We start from the raw sequence: 14,664 nt of genomic DNA on the forward strand, positions 1-14,664 counted from the left end.
CATGCATGTTCATGACCCTAAATGAGAAAAAGTCACAAAATTTCAAGAAAAACAAAATGGGTTAAATAGTATTTCAGATAAAATAAATAAAAGATAGCTAATTTTTACGATCTGTGGCTGACAAAATATTGTTCTGTATTAAAATGAATGGGGGAAAACTAATACTTATAACTTAATTTGATAGTAAAAAACTAAAATAACAAAAAATAACCAAAAAATATTATTATTTTGGGTCCGTAGAGTTGCCTCAGAACATTAAAATAGGCGGGTCAAATTGACCCGGAAACAGTACGAACGTAAAAAACATTTTGTGGACATGTCAAAACACATCAGCGTATTGAAACTTTGCATGCATGTTCATGACTTTAAATGAGGAACAGTCACAAAACTTCAAGAAAAAAAAACACAAGTTAACTTGAAAAGCTTGAAAAGCTTGAAAATCAAAACGGGGTCAAATTGACCCGGAACAGTACATGAGGGTTAAACCAGCTAAGGACCAGCATAAACCAGCAAAGGACCAGCTTAAACCAGCATCACAACCTACCTAACCAGCATTCCAGCATCAAAACATACCTACCAGCATATGATGTTTTTTTCTTTTTACCATGTATTTTAAAAGTATCAATTTGGCACCGGTATCGAAAAAACCCCAAACGATACCCAACCCTAGTTTCACAGACAAGGCTTAAGCCTAGTCCCAGACTAAAATGTAATTCTGTGCTGTTTCAACTGAAAGAAACTTGCACAGACTGATCTTTAAAAATATCATTGTCTTTGTTTTGTTTCAAGATGCACCCCAGTAATGTTTTTTGTAAGGCATGCTAATGAAATTTACTTATATAATAATAATAATAATAATAATAATACATTTTATTTAAAGGCGCCTTTCATGGCACTCAAGGACACCTTACAATCAGAAATAAAACAATTACATTAATTAAAAAAAAAAAAAACAATGCAACAGACAAGATAAAATCACATGAAAGCCTGCCTAAACAAACATGTTTTTAGACGAGATTTAAAAACTGGAAGGCTTGAACTGTTGCGAACCTCAGCAGGAAGTGCGTTCCATATAAAAAAGGTGCCGCATAACCAAAAGCTCGTTATCCCATAGAAGCTGTCCGTGTACGTGGAACTACAAGAGTAACTGCCGAAGAAGACCTTAAGTTACGTGATGGAATTTGTACATGGAGAAGATCCAAAAGATATGGAGGTGCCAAGTTGTTGAGTGCTAGAAGTTAGTGTTAGAAGTTAGAAGTAAAATTTTAAAATTTACACGGAATTTAACTGGAAGCCAATGTGTAGCACCCGCATACTCAAACGCGTCACTTTCACTACTGGACCAGATCTAGGTTCTCAAGGAGTGGGGGAACAAACATAAAATCAGACTGGAGACCAGATCTTTAGTATAAAAGCCGGCACTTTACTAAAAGGCAATCAATATTATACAGACAAGTTGTTTAAGAAAAGTCTTGTAAATGTTATAAAAGAGAAATCTTTTTCTATTAGTTTTCTTTTGTTTTTTAATAATTATAAATAGTTATAAATAATAAACTAATAAATAATAATAAGTTAATTATTTTTATACAGTGGATCCACTTGTATTTGATGTCCTATTAAAGCTGATAATTTGTCTGATTTAACTTTTCTTTTTGTTTTTTTTTTACAGGCGAGAGAAAAAAAAAACTCAAAATAAACAAAATAAACAATCACATATTATGTCATAACACACACACACACACACAATACAATAAAAATATCTATAACACTTAAATTCAATTCAGTTGTGTGATGTAGTTGAGTTCAGTTCAAATGCTGTGTAATGTATTTTAGTTCAACACGGTTCAGTTGTGTGATGTAGTTCAGTTCAATTCAAAAATGAAGGAAAAAAAAAAAAAATAGTTGTGGAAGAAAAAAAATGTTCCCGGGAAAAAAATGGAAGAAATAGGTGAAAGGTTGTTGTCCTGCTCAATCCGTGATCCAGTGAGTTTACCGACAATCCAGCGCCTGTAATCGGTCTCTTTCGTCGTCGAATGAGGATCAAAGCTCTGGTCTGGGTTGGCTCGCCATCTAAACTCTCGGTATCGTGAGTCCTCTCATTGTTCGTCACACAGGAGTTTTTCGTGCTTAAATAAAAAACCTGACCTACACAATAGGTCACAAAGGAATCTTGTTATTGTAACAGTAAAGATTTACAAACACTACAACCCGCAGCGTCAATGTTACATCGTTCAATTAACTCAACTGTCACTTTGTACTCAAACAATAACATTCAACAGTTCACACAGTTCACAATAAATACCCATATAATGTTCAAATAAACCATTAAACAATGTATCCTTTACAGTTTTTGATGTTTAACCGTTAGCTTTTTCTTGTAGCTATTATGAAACGTTGTTGACAACCGATCCAAGTTCAACATATAATGTGTCAAACTCACCAAAACCGCTGTTTTCTAATTTAATTATGTTTCCTTCAGGTTCGCGATCAGGTAAGTATTGTCTTTCTTCTTTCCTGGCTTCTTAAAATCAACTTGTTAATTAATTATTTCCCTCATTAATATCTTTGATCTTTCCGCTTTCTCTCTCTGCCGTTGCTCTCCGGTTTTTACGTGCGCGAGTTGTTCTCTTAAAGGGGAAGCAGCACTATATTCCTAACTGGCATGTTTTCATTCAAATTCCCTATAGGCTCTAATTATGTACTATAACTATGGTCATTGAAACCATATTTTAATGTGGGTTACAAATGCAAATTTTGTAAGACAGGAGTGATATGTTGGGAAATGGAAGTTGTACCAACTGTAATTTCTGGAGTGCTTTTGAAGGAAGCCCGTAAAATAAAACATTGCAGTAATCAATTCTTGAAGTTACAAGAGCATGCACAAGAGTAGCCGTGCTCTTCGTTGAAAGAACGGGACGTAAACGATTGATATTCCTAATATGAAAGAATGCAGAACGGGTAACACTATTAATATGAGCTTCAAAAGACAATGTTTGATCAAAGATGACTCCCAAACTTTTAACCTGATTGGACAATGGAACATTAAAATTATCAATTAAAACAGAAGAAATGTTTGACTTACCTAATATAGTTTTTGTACCAACAAGAAGAATTTCTGTTTTACTATTATTCAGTTTGAAAAAATTACGTGAAAACCAAACTTTTAATTCTTCGAGGCACTCAACAAGAGCAGAAGGGAGAAACGTTGAAGAAGGTTTAGAGGAGAGATAAAGTTGGGTGTCATCTGCGTAGCAATTAAATTGAATACCATGTTTCCTAAAGATGGTGCCTATAGGAAGAAAATAAATAAGAAACAAAACAGAGCCCTGTGGAACACCAGTGACAACTGGAGTAGTGGTTGATTGAAACTGTTTAAGTTGTACAAATTCAATTCAATTCAAATTTATTTGTATAGCGCTTTTCACGATACATATCGTTGCAAAGCAGCTTTACACCAAATTGACATTTTTACAATATATGTAGTAGTAGCTTGATGTACATATGGTAGAGATGTGTGGTAAAGATCAATTAATGACGTAATCAAACAGACAAAGAACACTATAAATTTGTAGCAGAATTTGTTAGTGCTGTATGTTTTCAGGGTTGGCATCAGGGTTGGCATCATCTGAAGTCCTCTGAGGGGTTGGCATCATCTTTTCTTAAGTGTTCTGGATCCACACTGGAGCTTGTGAATTCCTAGTTACCATGGGATGTCAATCCCATGGCAAAAACCGAGAACACATAGGAACATAATTAGCGTAGCTGCTGTTCAAACTAAGAAAAGGAATGTTTGTTAAACCAGAGCTAAAAGATTAATAATGAACATTTGATCAGATATAGCTGCAGAAAAAGTTTATGAGATGCATTATTTGAATGCTTGGCTAAAAAGATGTGTCTTTAATCTAGATTTAAACAGAAAGAGTGTGTCTGAACCCCGAACGTTATCAGGAAGGCTGTTCCAGAGTTTGGGTGCCAAATGTGAAAAAGCTCTACCTCCTTTAGTGGACTTTGCTATCCTAGGTACTACCAACAGTCCAGAGTTTTGTGACCTTAGGGAGCGTGATGGATTGTAGCGTGGTAGAAGACTAGTTAGGTACGCAGGAGATAAACCGTTAACACCTTAAACTCTGTGGACCCGGATACGGGTCCAAAATCGCGTTTAAAATAATAAGGTTTCATTTTCAAAGCCTTCCTTATATGGTATCGGGCCACAAAGAGTGCAACGAGTGCAGCTCGAACGTGTCCTCACCTGCACTCAAAGGTGGACACAAATTCGCCATTAAAGCAAGTAACAGTGAGTAAACAATGGAAATGTGTGTAAGCAGTGTGTAAACAATGCAAGCAGGATTACAGACAACCACGCTGGTGCTGCTAACGGGCTATAAGCTAGCGACTCGGGAAATCAGAACAAAACTAGTGATAACAAAGCAATCCGGATGTTTTAGTTGTAGAATACAACAGAGGGTATATTCACACATTATAAGAAACGAGAATGATGGTGTATAAAATTGATTTTGAATTGAAAAACAGACAATAAGAAATTAACTCGACGGAGCTCAAACTCTAAGCGCAATTGTTCGCGGAAATGCAAATTGTGTCCGGTCTGTAAGATAAGAATGAAACCAAGAAAGGACTGTACCAGTAATTCCAATAGATTCCAATCTGTTTAATAATATAGTGTGTGAGACGGTATCAAATGCTGCGCTAAGATCCAGAAGTATAAGAATTGATAAAAGTCCAGAGTCGGCAGCTAATAGTAAATCATTTGATATTTTTACAAGTGCGGTCTCAACACTATGCTGAGAATGAAAACCAGATTGGAACCGTTCAAATAAACTATTACTGGAAAGATGACCACGAAGCTGGGAAGCAACAATCTTTTCAAGAATTTTAGACAAAAATGGCAAATTGGAAATTGGACGATAATTGTCAAAATTACTTAAATCAAGCCCTGGTTTCTTAAGAATAGGGGTTATCACTGCAGTTTTAAAACCAGTAGGAACAATACCAGAAAGAAGTGAAGCATGCATGATGTCTGTAATTACAGAAGAAAGAAAAGGTAAGCCAACTTTAACCAAGTGAGTCGGTAATGGGTCCAGTTGACACGTGACCGATTTAGATTTTTGTACAATATAACATACTTCTTCTACAGTAGGTAATTTAAAGGTAGAAAAGGTAGAAACACAAGATAAAGATAATACTTGACCAGAGGAAATGTTACAATCAGAGTTAGGAGGAACCATTTGCTGATGAATTAATTCAATTTTCTTATTAAAAAAGAGCATAAATTCTTCACACAATTCAATAGAATAAGTATGAGAATTTGAAAACTCAGATGGCTTTAAAATAGTGTTAATCAAAGAGAAAAGTGATTTTGTGTTTCCCGCATCAGATCCTATTAGACCAGCATAATAATTCATTTTTGCAGTAGAAAGTGCAGACTTATAAACTTTCATATGGTCAGCATACAAATCTTTATGAACCACTAGTCCAGTCTTAGCACATAATCGCTCCAATTGACGACCCTTGATTTTTAGATGACGAAGTTCGGATGTAAACCAGGGTGCAGAGTTGACAAACGAAACATTCCTGGTTTTTAATGGAGCACAAACATCAAGGATCATTTGCAGATGGTCATTATAATGCTGGACTAAATCATAAAAAGTCCAAGGGTAGTTGATACATGGAAGTGTGGAAAAACATTCTGTGAGCACTGAGACATCAATGTTCTTAATATTGCGAAAAGTAATGGTACGGCTCAGATTAAACTTAGATATAGATAAAACAACATTAAAAGACACCAACATGTGATCAGACAATGATAAATCGGAAGTAATAAAATTATCTGGGATCACACCTGAACAGCAAACCAAATCCAAAGTATGACCTTTTGAATGAGTTGGCACCTTAATAAATTGCTGCAATCCAAAACTATCCAAACATGATAAAAACTCCTTTAAACATAAACTTTCTGCATCGTCCACATGGATATTAAAGTCACCAACCAAAACTACATTAGGGGACAAGGAGCAGAGAGAAGTTAAAAATATAGAAAATTCCTTTAAAGATACAGGATTGGCCTTTGGAGGCCTGTACACAACAGCAAGAATGGTTGGAACAACTCCTTTAATTTGCAAAGCAACTGATTCAAATGATGTGCATTCTATTTCAGGAACATTTATAACTTTCCATTTCTCCTTATGCAATATTGCAAGCCCCCCGCCGCGTCCAACGTGTCGTGGTTTGCTAGTAAAAACATATCCAGGAGGAATAGAATGATTTAAATAAAAAAAGTCATTACTTTGTTGCCAAGTCTCCGTTAAGCAAAAGAAATCGAACTTACGATCAGTCAGCAGGTCATACACAAAAGGCCCTTTGTTGGACAATGATCGAATATTCCACAATCCGAATAAAAGATCGTTCTTACCGGTGTTTATAGTAGTCGCCTTAGTTAGCTTTGCTAACAAACTGGGATCCACAGTACGAGTATGTTTCCTGCGAGGACGAGGGTTCGAAGACCAAAAGGATGGAACTGAACTCGTAGAGTCAATTTGAAAGCTCCGGCGCGATCCACGGTGGACATATTTACGGCGAGGTATATAAACAATATCCTGATGCAAGTACAAGGCAGGTGGAGGTTGGCCGTGATGAACATGTAGCTGCAACAGTTCCGCTGCTGAGTATTGATAGAGAGAAGACACAGGACGAAGAATTGAAGAAAGAATAATCCCCACAGCTGCAAGCCACAAAAGTAATTTCAAGATCACCATAGCCGCGGCTGAGAGGAAGTCCAACTAGCGAACGACTTCCAGACAGGTATTATACTCCAGCAACATCCGTGCAATGTCGCATACAATCTCCAGATAGCAGCGAAAATCTCGTCCAACATACAAAATTTGTATAAAATGAAATCTAAAAAGTCTAAAATCTAAAAATCTAAGAATCTTTCTCAGAGCAGCGGCTGCTAATAGCGCCAGCGTTCGCCCCGGAAGTGATTAGAGGCATTTGATACGTCCTTATTGAACTATGGCCTAATCCTGGCTTAGTCTAAACCCTGTCTGTGAAACCAGGCCATAAATTTTCAAACCTTTATTAGCACCAACATTAAACAGGACTGAAAATTTTCTTCTAAAATCTTGAATGCAAGTTTGACTATAATTAATTTAAAAAAAGAACTCCAGATGAACTTCCCAGCTGGGAAGTGATGTCTGTCAATGTCCCAGAGGCTCTCCATCGGCAGTAAAAGTCAAATGTCATGAATATCAGAACACCATCTCTCCACAATATGTGTGAATGGAAATATTCAAAAGAGGCAGGGAAGTCAGAAAAAAATTCCTTAAGGAAAGAAAAAAAATAAAATAAAAAATCAATAAATTAAAAAAATATTTTTGTCATTATAAATGGTTCAGTTGAGTGAAAGCAATAGACAATTACAGTCCAAAGTTATGTTAATGTTAATAATTTAAGCAGTAAGAGGGTAGAGGGGTAGAATCATTTAAAAAAAAAAGTGCAATTTCTGCTCTGATGAAGCAGTTTATTCTGCAAGGTGTATGTAAACTTGTGACCATATCTGAATCACCTAAGAGGTGAATTACCTCAATCATCAGTGCAATATCGTAGTAGTGCTGGGAGATGTTCCTTCACATTTCCCACAAACACCAGAATTCCTCACCACACCATCTTCACTGACAGTAGGCTTTAAAAATAGATAACATTTTTACAAACATTTTTACTTTACACAGAATAAAACATAACTATCATTTACCCAAATATAGATAAATATCCCAAAATCCATGAAAAGGTACCTTTTTTTTCTCATCTTGCCTTGTAAGCATCTCTCACACATTTTCATGAAGAATATTCCTGTATTTACCATGGAATGGTAACTACAGGACGTATACTTTAGGTACACTTTAAATAATATCAGTCTTTAAATGCAAAATATTTCAAGATCATACAGTCCTCATCAACAGTTACATTAAAAAACATATTTTAGGCTTAATAATTATTAAGTTTTATATCAGTAAGTCTCGAGCGATATGTTAGTAAATAGATGAATAAACCTGAACTATACTTACTATATTAAATCTATTACATTTTACTAGGGTAATTTTATTTAGCTGAGCACTGTCTAACACAGTTTACTTCTGCATTAAAAAATAGGGTGGATAAAAGTACACAATATTCAGAATATGTCTATCTTTTGAACTTTGTTTCCTCAGATAAACAAAGATATTTCAGAAAAATTCATGCCTGTATGACAGTTGGTCGGAAGCAATGGTTAATAATTAAAAAAAAAAAAACATAAATTATTGAAACCCCATTAGGATCTGTTACCTATGATGCAGAGGAAATTAATGATACTTTCAGATTTTCTATTCAAATCTTTATGAACCCCAAGCATTCTTTGACCCGACTGTCCTTAAATTATATCTTTCAAAGCTTAATTTACCCTCCCTGTCCAAGGAAGAAGCAGAATTTCTTGATACATCTCCCACTATTACAGAACTAAAAGATGCACTGTCTTCAATGAAGAGGGGCAAATCCCCAGGACTAGATGGTTTTCCTCCAGAACTATTCTTGGAATTGTGGGATAGTATTGGTCCACTTCTTCTAAATTCAATGAACTATGCTCTTAGCACTGGTTCATTTCATCGTGAGCAAAAGACATCACTTATTTCTGTGTTGCTTAAGAAGGGAAAGTCCCCTCTGAAGTGCGGTAGTTACAGGCCAATATCTTTAATTTCAACAGAGTTGAAGCTTTTTGCTAAACTTTTAGTTAAAAGACTTGAATAATATGTATGCAAATTAATTAATTTTGATCAATCTGGATTTTTAAGAGGGAGACTTGCATCTGATAATATTAGACGTCTTCTGCACATTATACATGCTTCTGAAATTGATACTCAACCTGCAGCGGTCTTTAGTTTAGATGCACAAAAGGCCTTTGATCGGGTCAGTTGGGAATATCTTTGGTTAGTTCTAGAGGAATTTGGCTTCGGAAAAACATTCATATCTATGGTCAAAACACTTTATACTAACCCTTATGCGATAGTATTAACAGGTAACATTCTGTCAAAGTCATTTCCTCTGCATCGTGGCACCCGCCAGGGCTGCCCACTACCCCCCCTACTTTTTGCATTGTCATTAGAACCACTAGCACAATCGATTCGACTTGATTCTCTGATATCACCCATAGTCATACAAGGAACTCAGCATAAAATTTCTCTTTATGCAGATGACATAGTCTTATATTTTACTAATATACATGTCTCCTTACCTCAAATAATAAAAGTATTCTCCCAGTTTAATAAATTCTCTGGCTATAAAATAAACTGGGATAAATCCCTTCTTTTTCCATTGAATGCCTCTGCAAAATGCCTTCCATTACCACCTATTCCTCATATCCAGTGGCATGACACAGAATTTACATATTTAGGGTTAAAAATAACAAATTTGTCGAATATATCACGCATAAATTATGATAAACTTAAAATTGAAATCTTTGCAGATATGCAGAGATGGTCCAATCTCAAAATGTCACTACAAGGTAGAATTTCAATAATAAAAATGAATGTTTTGGGTAGGTTAAATTTTCTTTTTTCCTTTAGCTCCACCTGTAAAATATTTTGAGGAGCTGCAGTCTTGAATCTTTAATTTTATTTGGGATGGTAAAAAACCCGTATCCGTCTTAGTACTCTTCAGCGGATGAAATTGTCTGGTGGTCTTGCTCTGCCTGACTTTAAATTGTATTATTGGTCCTTTCAGGTGAAATCACTTACAAATTGGTGTGACAAAGACTCCGTCAGATAGAACAAGAAATTGTAAGACCACATAGAATTGAAGATTTGTTATTTGCAGGTCTTAAACCTAAATCTGCACATGAGATGTTCGGGCCAATTATAGGTAACTCTCTGCAGGTTTGGTCAGCTGTTCAGAGTCAAATGGGCTGCGCTACTAAACTTTGTGATCGCTCCCCTATATGGCATAATTATAATCTATTGCAGAAGTATGGCCCATATTTCAACACAAGTTGGGCCTCTAAAGGAGTTTACACTCTGCAGGATCTATATGGACAAAATGGCTTAAAATCATTCCAGGACCTTAAAGAAAAATACTCTCTCCCTGGATTTTCCTGGTTTTTGTACTTGCAACTAAGGTCAGCTATCAAAGCTCATTGAGTTCCCTGGGACTCTCCCCTCTGTACTCATCCGCTGAGTCTGTGGATTTATCCAGGAACATCGTGCAGTGGACTGGTGTCGTGAATATATGCACACTTAATCTCAAAATGTGATAAACCCCTGGGAGTGATAAAATCGTGGAATCATGACCTTAAAGAGAGAGACATGGAACTGGACTGGGACAATGTATGGAACAATTTGTTTTTTTCATCAAAGAATCCTGCACACCAATTAATCCATTTTAAGTTTGTGCAGAAATTGTACCTTTCCCCATACAGACGTTTTAAAATGAAGCTTACAGATACCCCAAATTGTGAAAAATGTGATTTGAAAACGGTTGGCACTTACTTGCATATCTTCTGATACTGCCCAGATGTCTCTAACCTTTGGTCTCAAGTGGCAGTTTTTCTTGAAGGTATATTAGAGTTCCCAATTCCTAAACGGCTTACTTTATTTTTATTTAATGATGACTCATCACTTATTATTGGTACTAATTTGGCTTCAAAGAAAATTATATTTGCAGGTTTAACTGCTGCAAAAAAGACCATAATTCTTTCTTGGTTTTCTTCTGGATCCCCATCAATAAAAGAATGGTATAATTACTTCAGAGATATTGTTCTTATAGAAAGATCACTGGCTGCCATTCATAAAGCACAAAGTTCAACTTTGGATGTTTGGAACAAAGTTATTGTCGCACTTTTGAAACCACCTGTTTTTCCTCAGGTTTAATGCATAATTTAAATGGGTCTTAACACTGCCACAAATTGCATTGCATTCTATTTATTTTGCATTTATTAGTATTATTATTCATTTTTCAAGGCTTTGGCAACTGTAAATAGTTTTAATTTTGATGTTTATATACTTGATGTATAACAACACAAATGTATATATCCTGTGGAAGTGAAATAAAAAGATAATCAAAAAAAAAAAACATAAATTATTAGTGTTTTTCTTACCTACTGTCATGAATCAGGCCTCTGTGGCTCCCTTCGATCACCACCAGAGGGCACCCTCTCCCGAGTACTAACCAATTCGGACTACATTTCCCATATACCCCATTCCTGGGCCTGATCACCTGCATGGGTGCCACCTATCAGCCAGCCTTTATAAACTGCTTCCGGACTCCTACTCCCCACAAAGTCTTGTTTTCTACTGTTACATCTCTGAGCGTTTACCTTGTTTTGTGGATTTTCTGTGTTTGACCTGGACGGTTTAATACTGCTGATTCTCTGCCGCCTGCCCTTGGACCTATTGCTTTTTTGTATGGACTATTGTTTATTCTGCCTGCCACCTGCCCTGACTATCGCCCGCCCACGGTTACTCTTTTGGATTATCTCTGTTGTACCTAATGCTCGTTCTGATCCCCACCTGTCTGACATTGAGTTTGTTTTCATAAAGCTGCAAATGGATCCGCATGCCTCTGACCCTTCGTTACACCTACTGTTTCACTTCAGAAGACGTTGTTTTATCCAATGGGGTTCTATGGATTAGTCACAGAGTGTGTGTGGTTTTTGAAGTATCAACTTTATTTTACTGGTACAGCTGGCATCTCAGCTTTGTTGAACGGACCAATAAAGTCTAATCTTGAAAGCTGAGAGTTTTTCTTGCAAAGTGAGAACAAACTTATCTCAACAATACAGGATAGCAGCAGGTAAAAACAGATAAAATCTCCTAACTTTATGACTAACATGAAATAGGAAGTGCTTGATTCTCAGCACCACAAGTGTGTGTAGAACTCTTCATTACTGTGTCCTATGGGACACACTTGTAGAGTTGTAAATAGGCAAGTGTTTACAGTGCTTTTTTACTTTTGTCAGTACTTTGCATTTTAAAATGAACTTCTAAATATCAGTAGTGTCTAACAGATGACAGTTTAATAATTTGCGCTGCTTCTAATTAAGTGATAAAAAGCAGTTGTAAATGTATAAAATAAACATGCTCATCTTTGCATCAACCAAATTAAGCAACACTTGTGTTTTACTACCAAATTGTAATGTAAGACAAATCCAGTGAGAGTTTTCTTAAAAAGAGAAAAAAATGTCCTGGCTCTTGCAAGCTTTATAATGGCAGTAAATGGGTGTTTAATTTTCAATAGTCCAAAAGAAATCCAATAAAGTGAATCCATCCATCATAAAAAATGTCCCACGTGGTTCAGAGGGGTAAATATAGGCCTCCTGATGCAAATAAATTCATTTTTGTAACAAAAATTTTCATATTTAAAACTTTATAAACAGTAATCTCTAGCTTCTGCTAACTGTCATATGCAGGTTCAAAATAGTCAAGAAGTGCAGATGAGAGAGCAAAACAAAACACCAGTCACAAATCGAGTACAAAACAAGGATTTGTAAAAAAAAAAAATAAATGTTGGAGGATTAAAGCCAAGAGGAGGAGACTGTTTTTCCTGTGCTAAACTAAGAGAAAACCTTAAAAACACAGTCTTCCAGATGCATATGTAACCCTCTCCGTGAAATTCTGGCTAAAGTCTCAAAATTTAATTTTGAGATAACAAACATCAAAGTTTGATTTCATTCATTGACACTGCCTTACTCAGTCAATATTAAAGATATCAAGATTACATTTTGACATAATGTTCTTCACCTTATGAAGGATGGTTTCATGTAGAAAAGAGTAAATCACAAAGGAACCCAGACGTCAACTGGGCTTTCACAGCCAGGGTCCCTTACTGTATTCATGTTTTTCCCTGCTAAGTTGAAATGTACTATGTAAAGTGATCTTAAGCTATAGAAAGGCACTATAATAAATAAATAAATCATCTTCTTCTTAAGCATAGAGGTTTTTGGTCAAATTAATAAAATCTGTCATATGGATTTAACAGAAGGAAATTAATGAACATCCAAATGGTGAATTTCATCTGGTTTAGAGGAAATAGTGTTATAGATACTTCAATTAAAAATGATGAGGTTGGTGGTTATCATTTTTTGAAATAAAAAAAATACAGCATTAAAAAAATACAGTTTCAGGCCCTATTTAGTGAGTGTCCAGTAAGAGTGGACCTATTGTAAAACATTTTCCTCATGTTCAACAGCAGTGAAGAAGTTTGTGCAGAAGTTTGTGTCAGTGAAGAACGATGGTGTCTGTTAAACAACTGCTTTATGACACACTGGATGATCTGGAAGAAGAACAATTGAAGAGATTTAAGAGTTACTTAAGAGAAGATGGACCTATGCCAGTTTCTGTACTGGAGAAAGCAGATGCAACTGACACAGTAGATCAGATGCTGCATCGTTTTGGACCAGAAAGAGCTGTGAAGATCACACTGGATATCCTGAAAAAGATGAACCAGAACCATCTTGCTGAACAGTTAGAGAAAAAACGCACTGCAGGTAATAAAGAAAAACATATTGGAACAAATGGAGGTTTTCAAAAACTATTGAATAAATGGGTGTCAATAATTGTGGCCATGTGGATATTTGAGAAAAAAAAAAAAAAAACATTTATTTTAGAATGAGAAATAACCCCATTTTCAGTGGATTTAGAGGTTATTGTTTTAAAGGTTAGGTTTTTGAGAATTTTTTTAAAGGGGTCATCGGATGCTAAGTTCACTTTTACATGTTGTTTGAACATTAATGTGTGTTGGCAGTGCATGCACAAATCCACCCTATAATGATAAAAATCCATGCAGTGGTTTTTAATTAATCTGTAAAAAATAATATCCCCTTTTTCAAATTGAGCCGTTCTCAGATGCCTGTTGTTGTGGCGTCACACCGGCAGAGGCAGCTCCCACGATAGTTGATTGACATGAGCGTCTTACCTCAGATCAGCTGTAACAGTCCGACCTCTTTTGTTTGGATGCTGGAGCAGGGATGTAAGTTAGACAAGAATATCTCCAGTTGAGCAATTGAGGTGTTTTGTTGCTGGATGTAATAATGAACATAGTGGTCGTCATTTACTCCTGACATCTGAGCAGCTGAAGATGCAGTAGATTACATTTGTTTGTGAAGGAAATGCACCACCCGATCTACATATATCCATCTATGTTCGTGCAAATCATTCATGATCCAGCTTCACTTATAGCAGAAGTGAGTATAAGTACTTTTTTATGAATCTTTGCGATCGCCTTTCCTAATAAAGTGCTAGTTAGCAAGTTTAGCAGCTAAACGCGACTAAATGCGGCTAAAGTAAACAGGTTTTTCTTTCCACAGAGAGAAGAGAGTGGCAGGGCGATCAGAGCTCATTAACATTTAAAGCAGCCTCGACCAGAATGAGATGATTTTGATGTTAATGAGCTCTGATCGCCCCTTCCCTCTGTTCTCTCTGCATAAATAAGAGCCTGTTTACTTTAGCCACATTTAGGAGCTGATTTTGGCAAGGTAAAAAGGGTGTTGTTTTATGCAACCATTGAGAATTTTTAACCAAAGTATATTATAGACTTTTCATTAAGACCCTAAAGAATCATATCAACTTGTGGAAAATGGGCCTCCAATGACCCCTTTAATAAAAGGTCAAATTAACCAAAGATGCA

General features: G+C 35.9%; 1 protein-coding gene across 1 annotated transcript in view; it reads left to right on the plus strand.

The window, feature by feature from the left end:
* LOC127164363 (NACHT, LRR and PYD domains-containing protein 12) overlaps positions 1 to 14,664 on the plus strand; it is a 92,329-nt gene that overhangs the window by 27,545 nt on the left and 50,120 nt on the right. The window contains exon 4 of the mRNA XM_051108270.1: positions 13,228 to 13,525. Within this exon, the coding sequence (XP_050964227.1) occupies positions 13,270 to 13,525 (256 nt within the window). The 5' untranslated portion in view covers positions 13,228 to 13,269. The remainder of the gene's footprint in view (positions 1 to 13,227; positions 13,526 to 14,664) is intronic.

Source organism: Labeo rohita, chromosome 4, assembly GCF_022985175.1.
Source record: "Labeo rohita strain BAU-BD-2019 chromosome 4, IGBB_LRoh.1.0, whole genome shotgun sequence".
In the NCBI taxonomy this organism is placed as follows: Eukaryota; Metazoa; Chordata; class Actinopteri; order Cypriniformes; family Cyprinidae; genus Labeo; species Labeo rohita.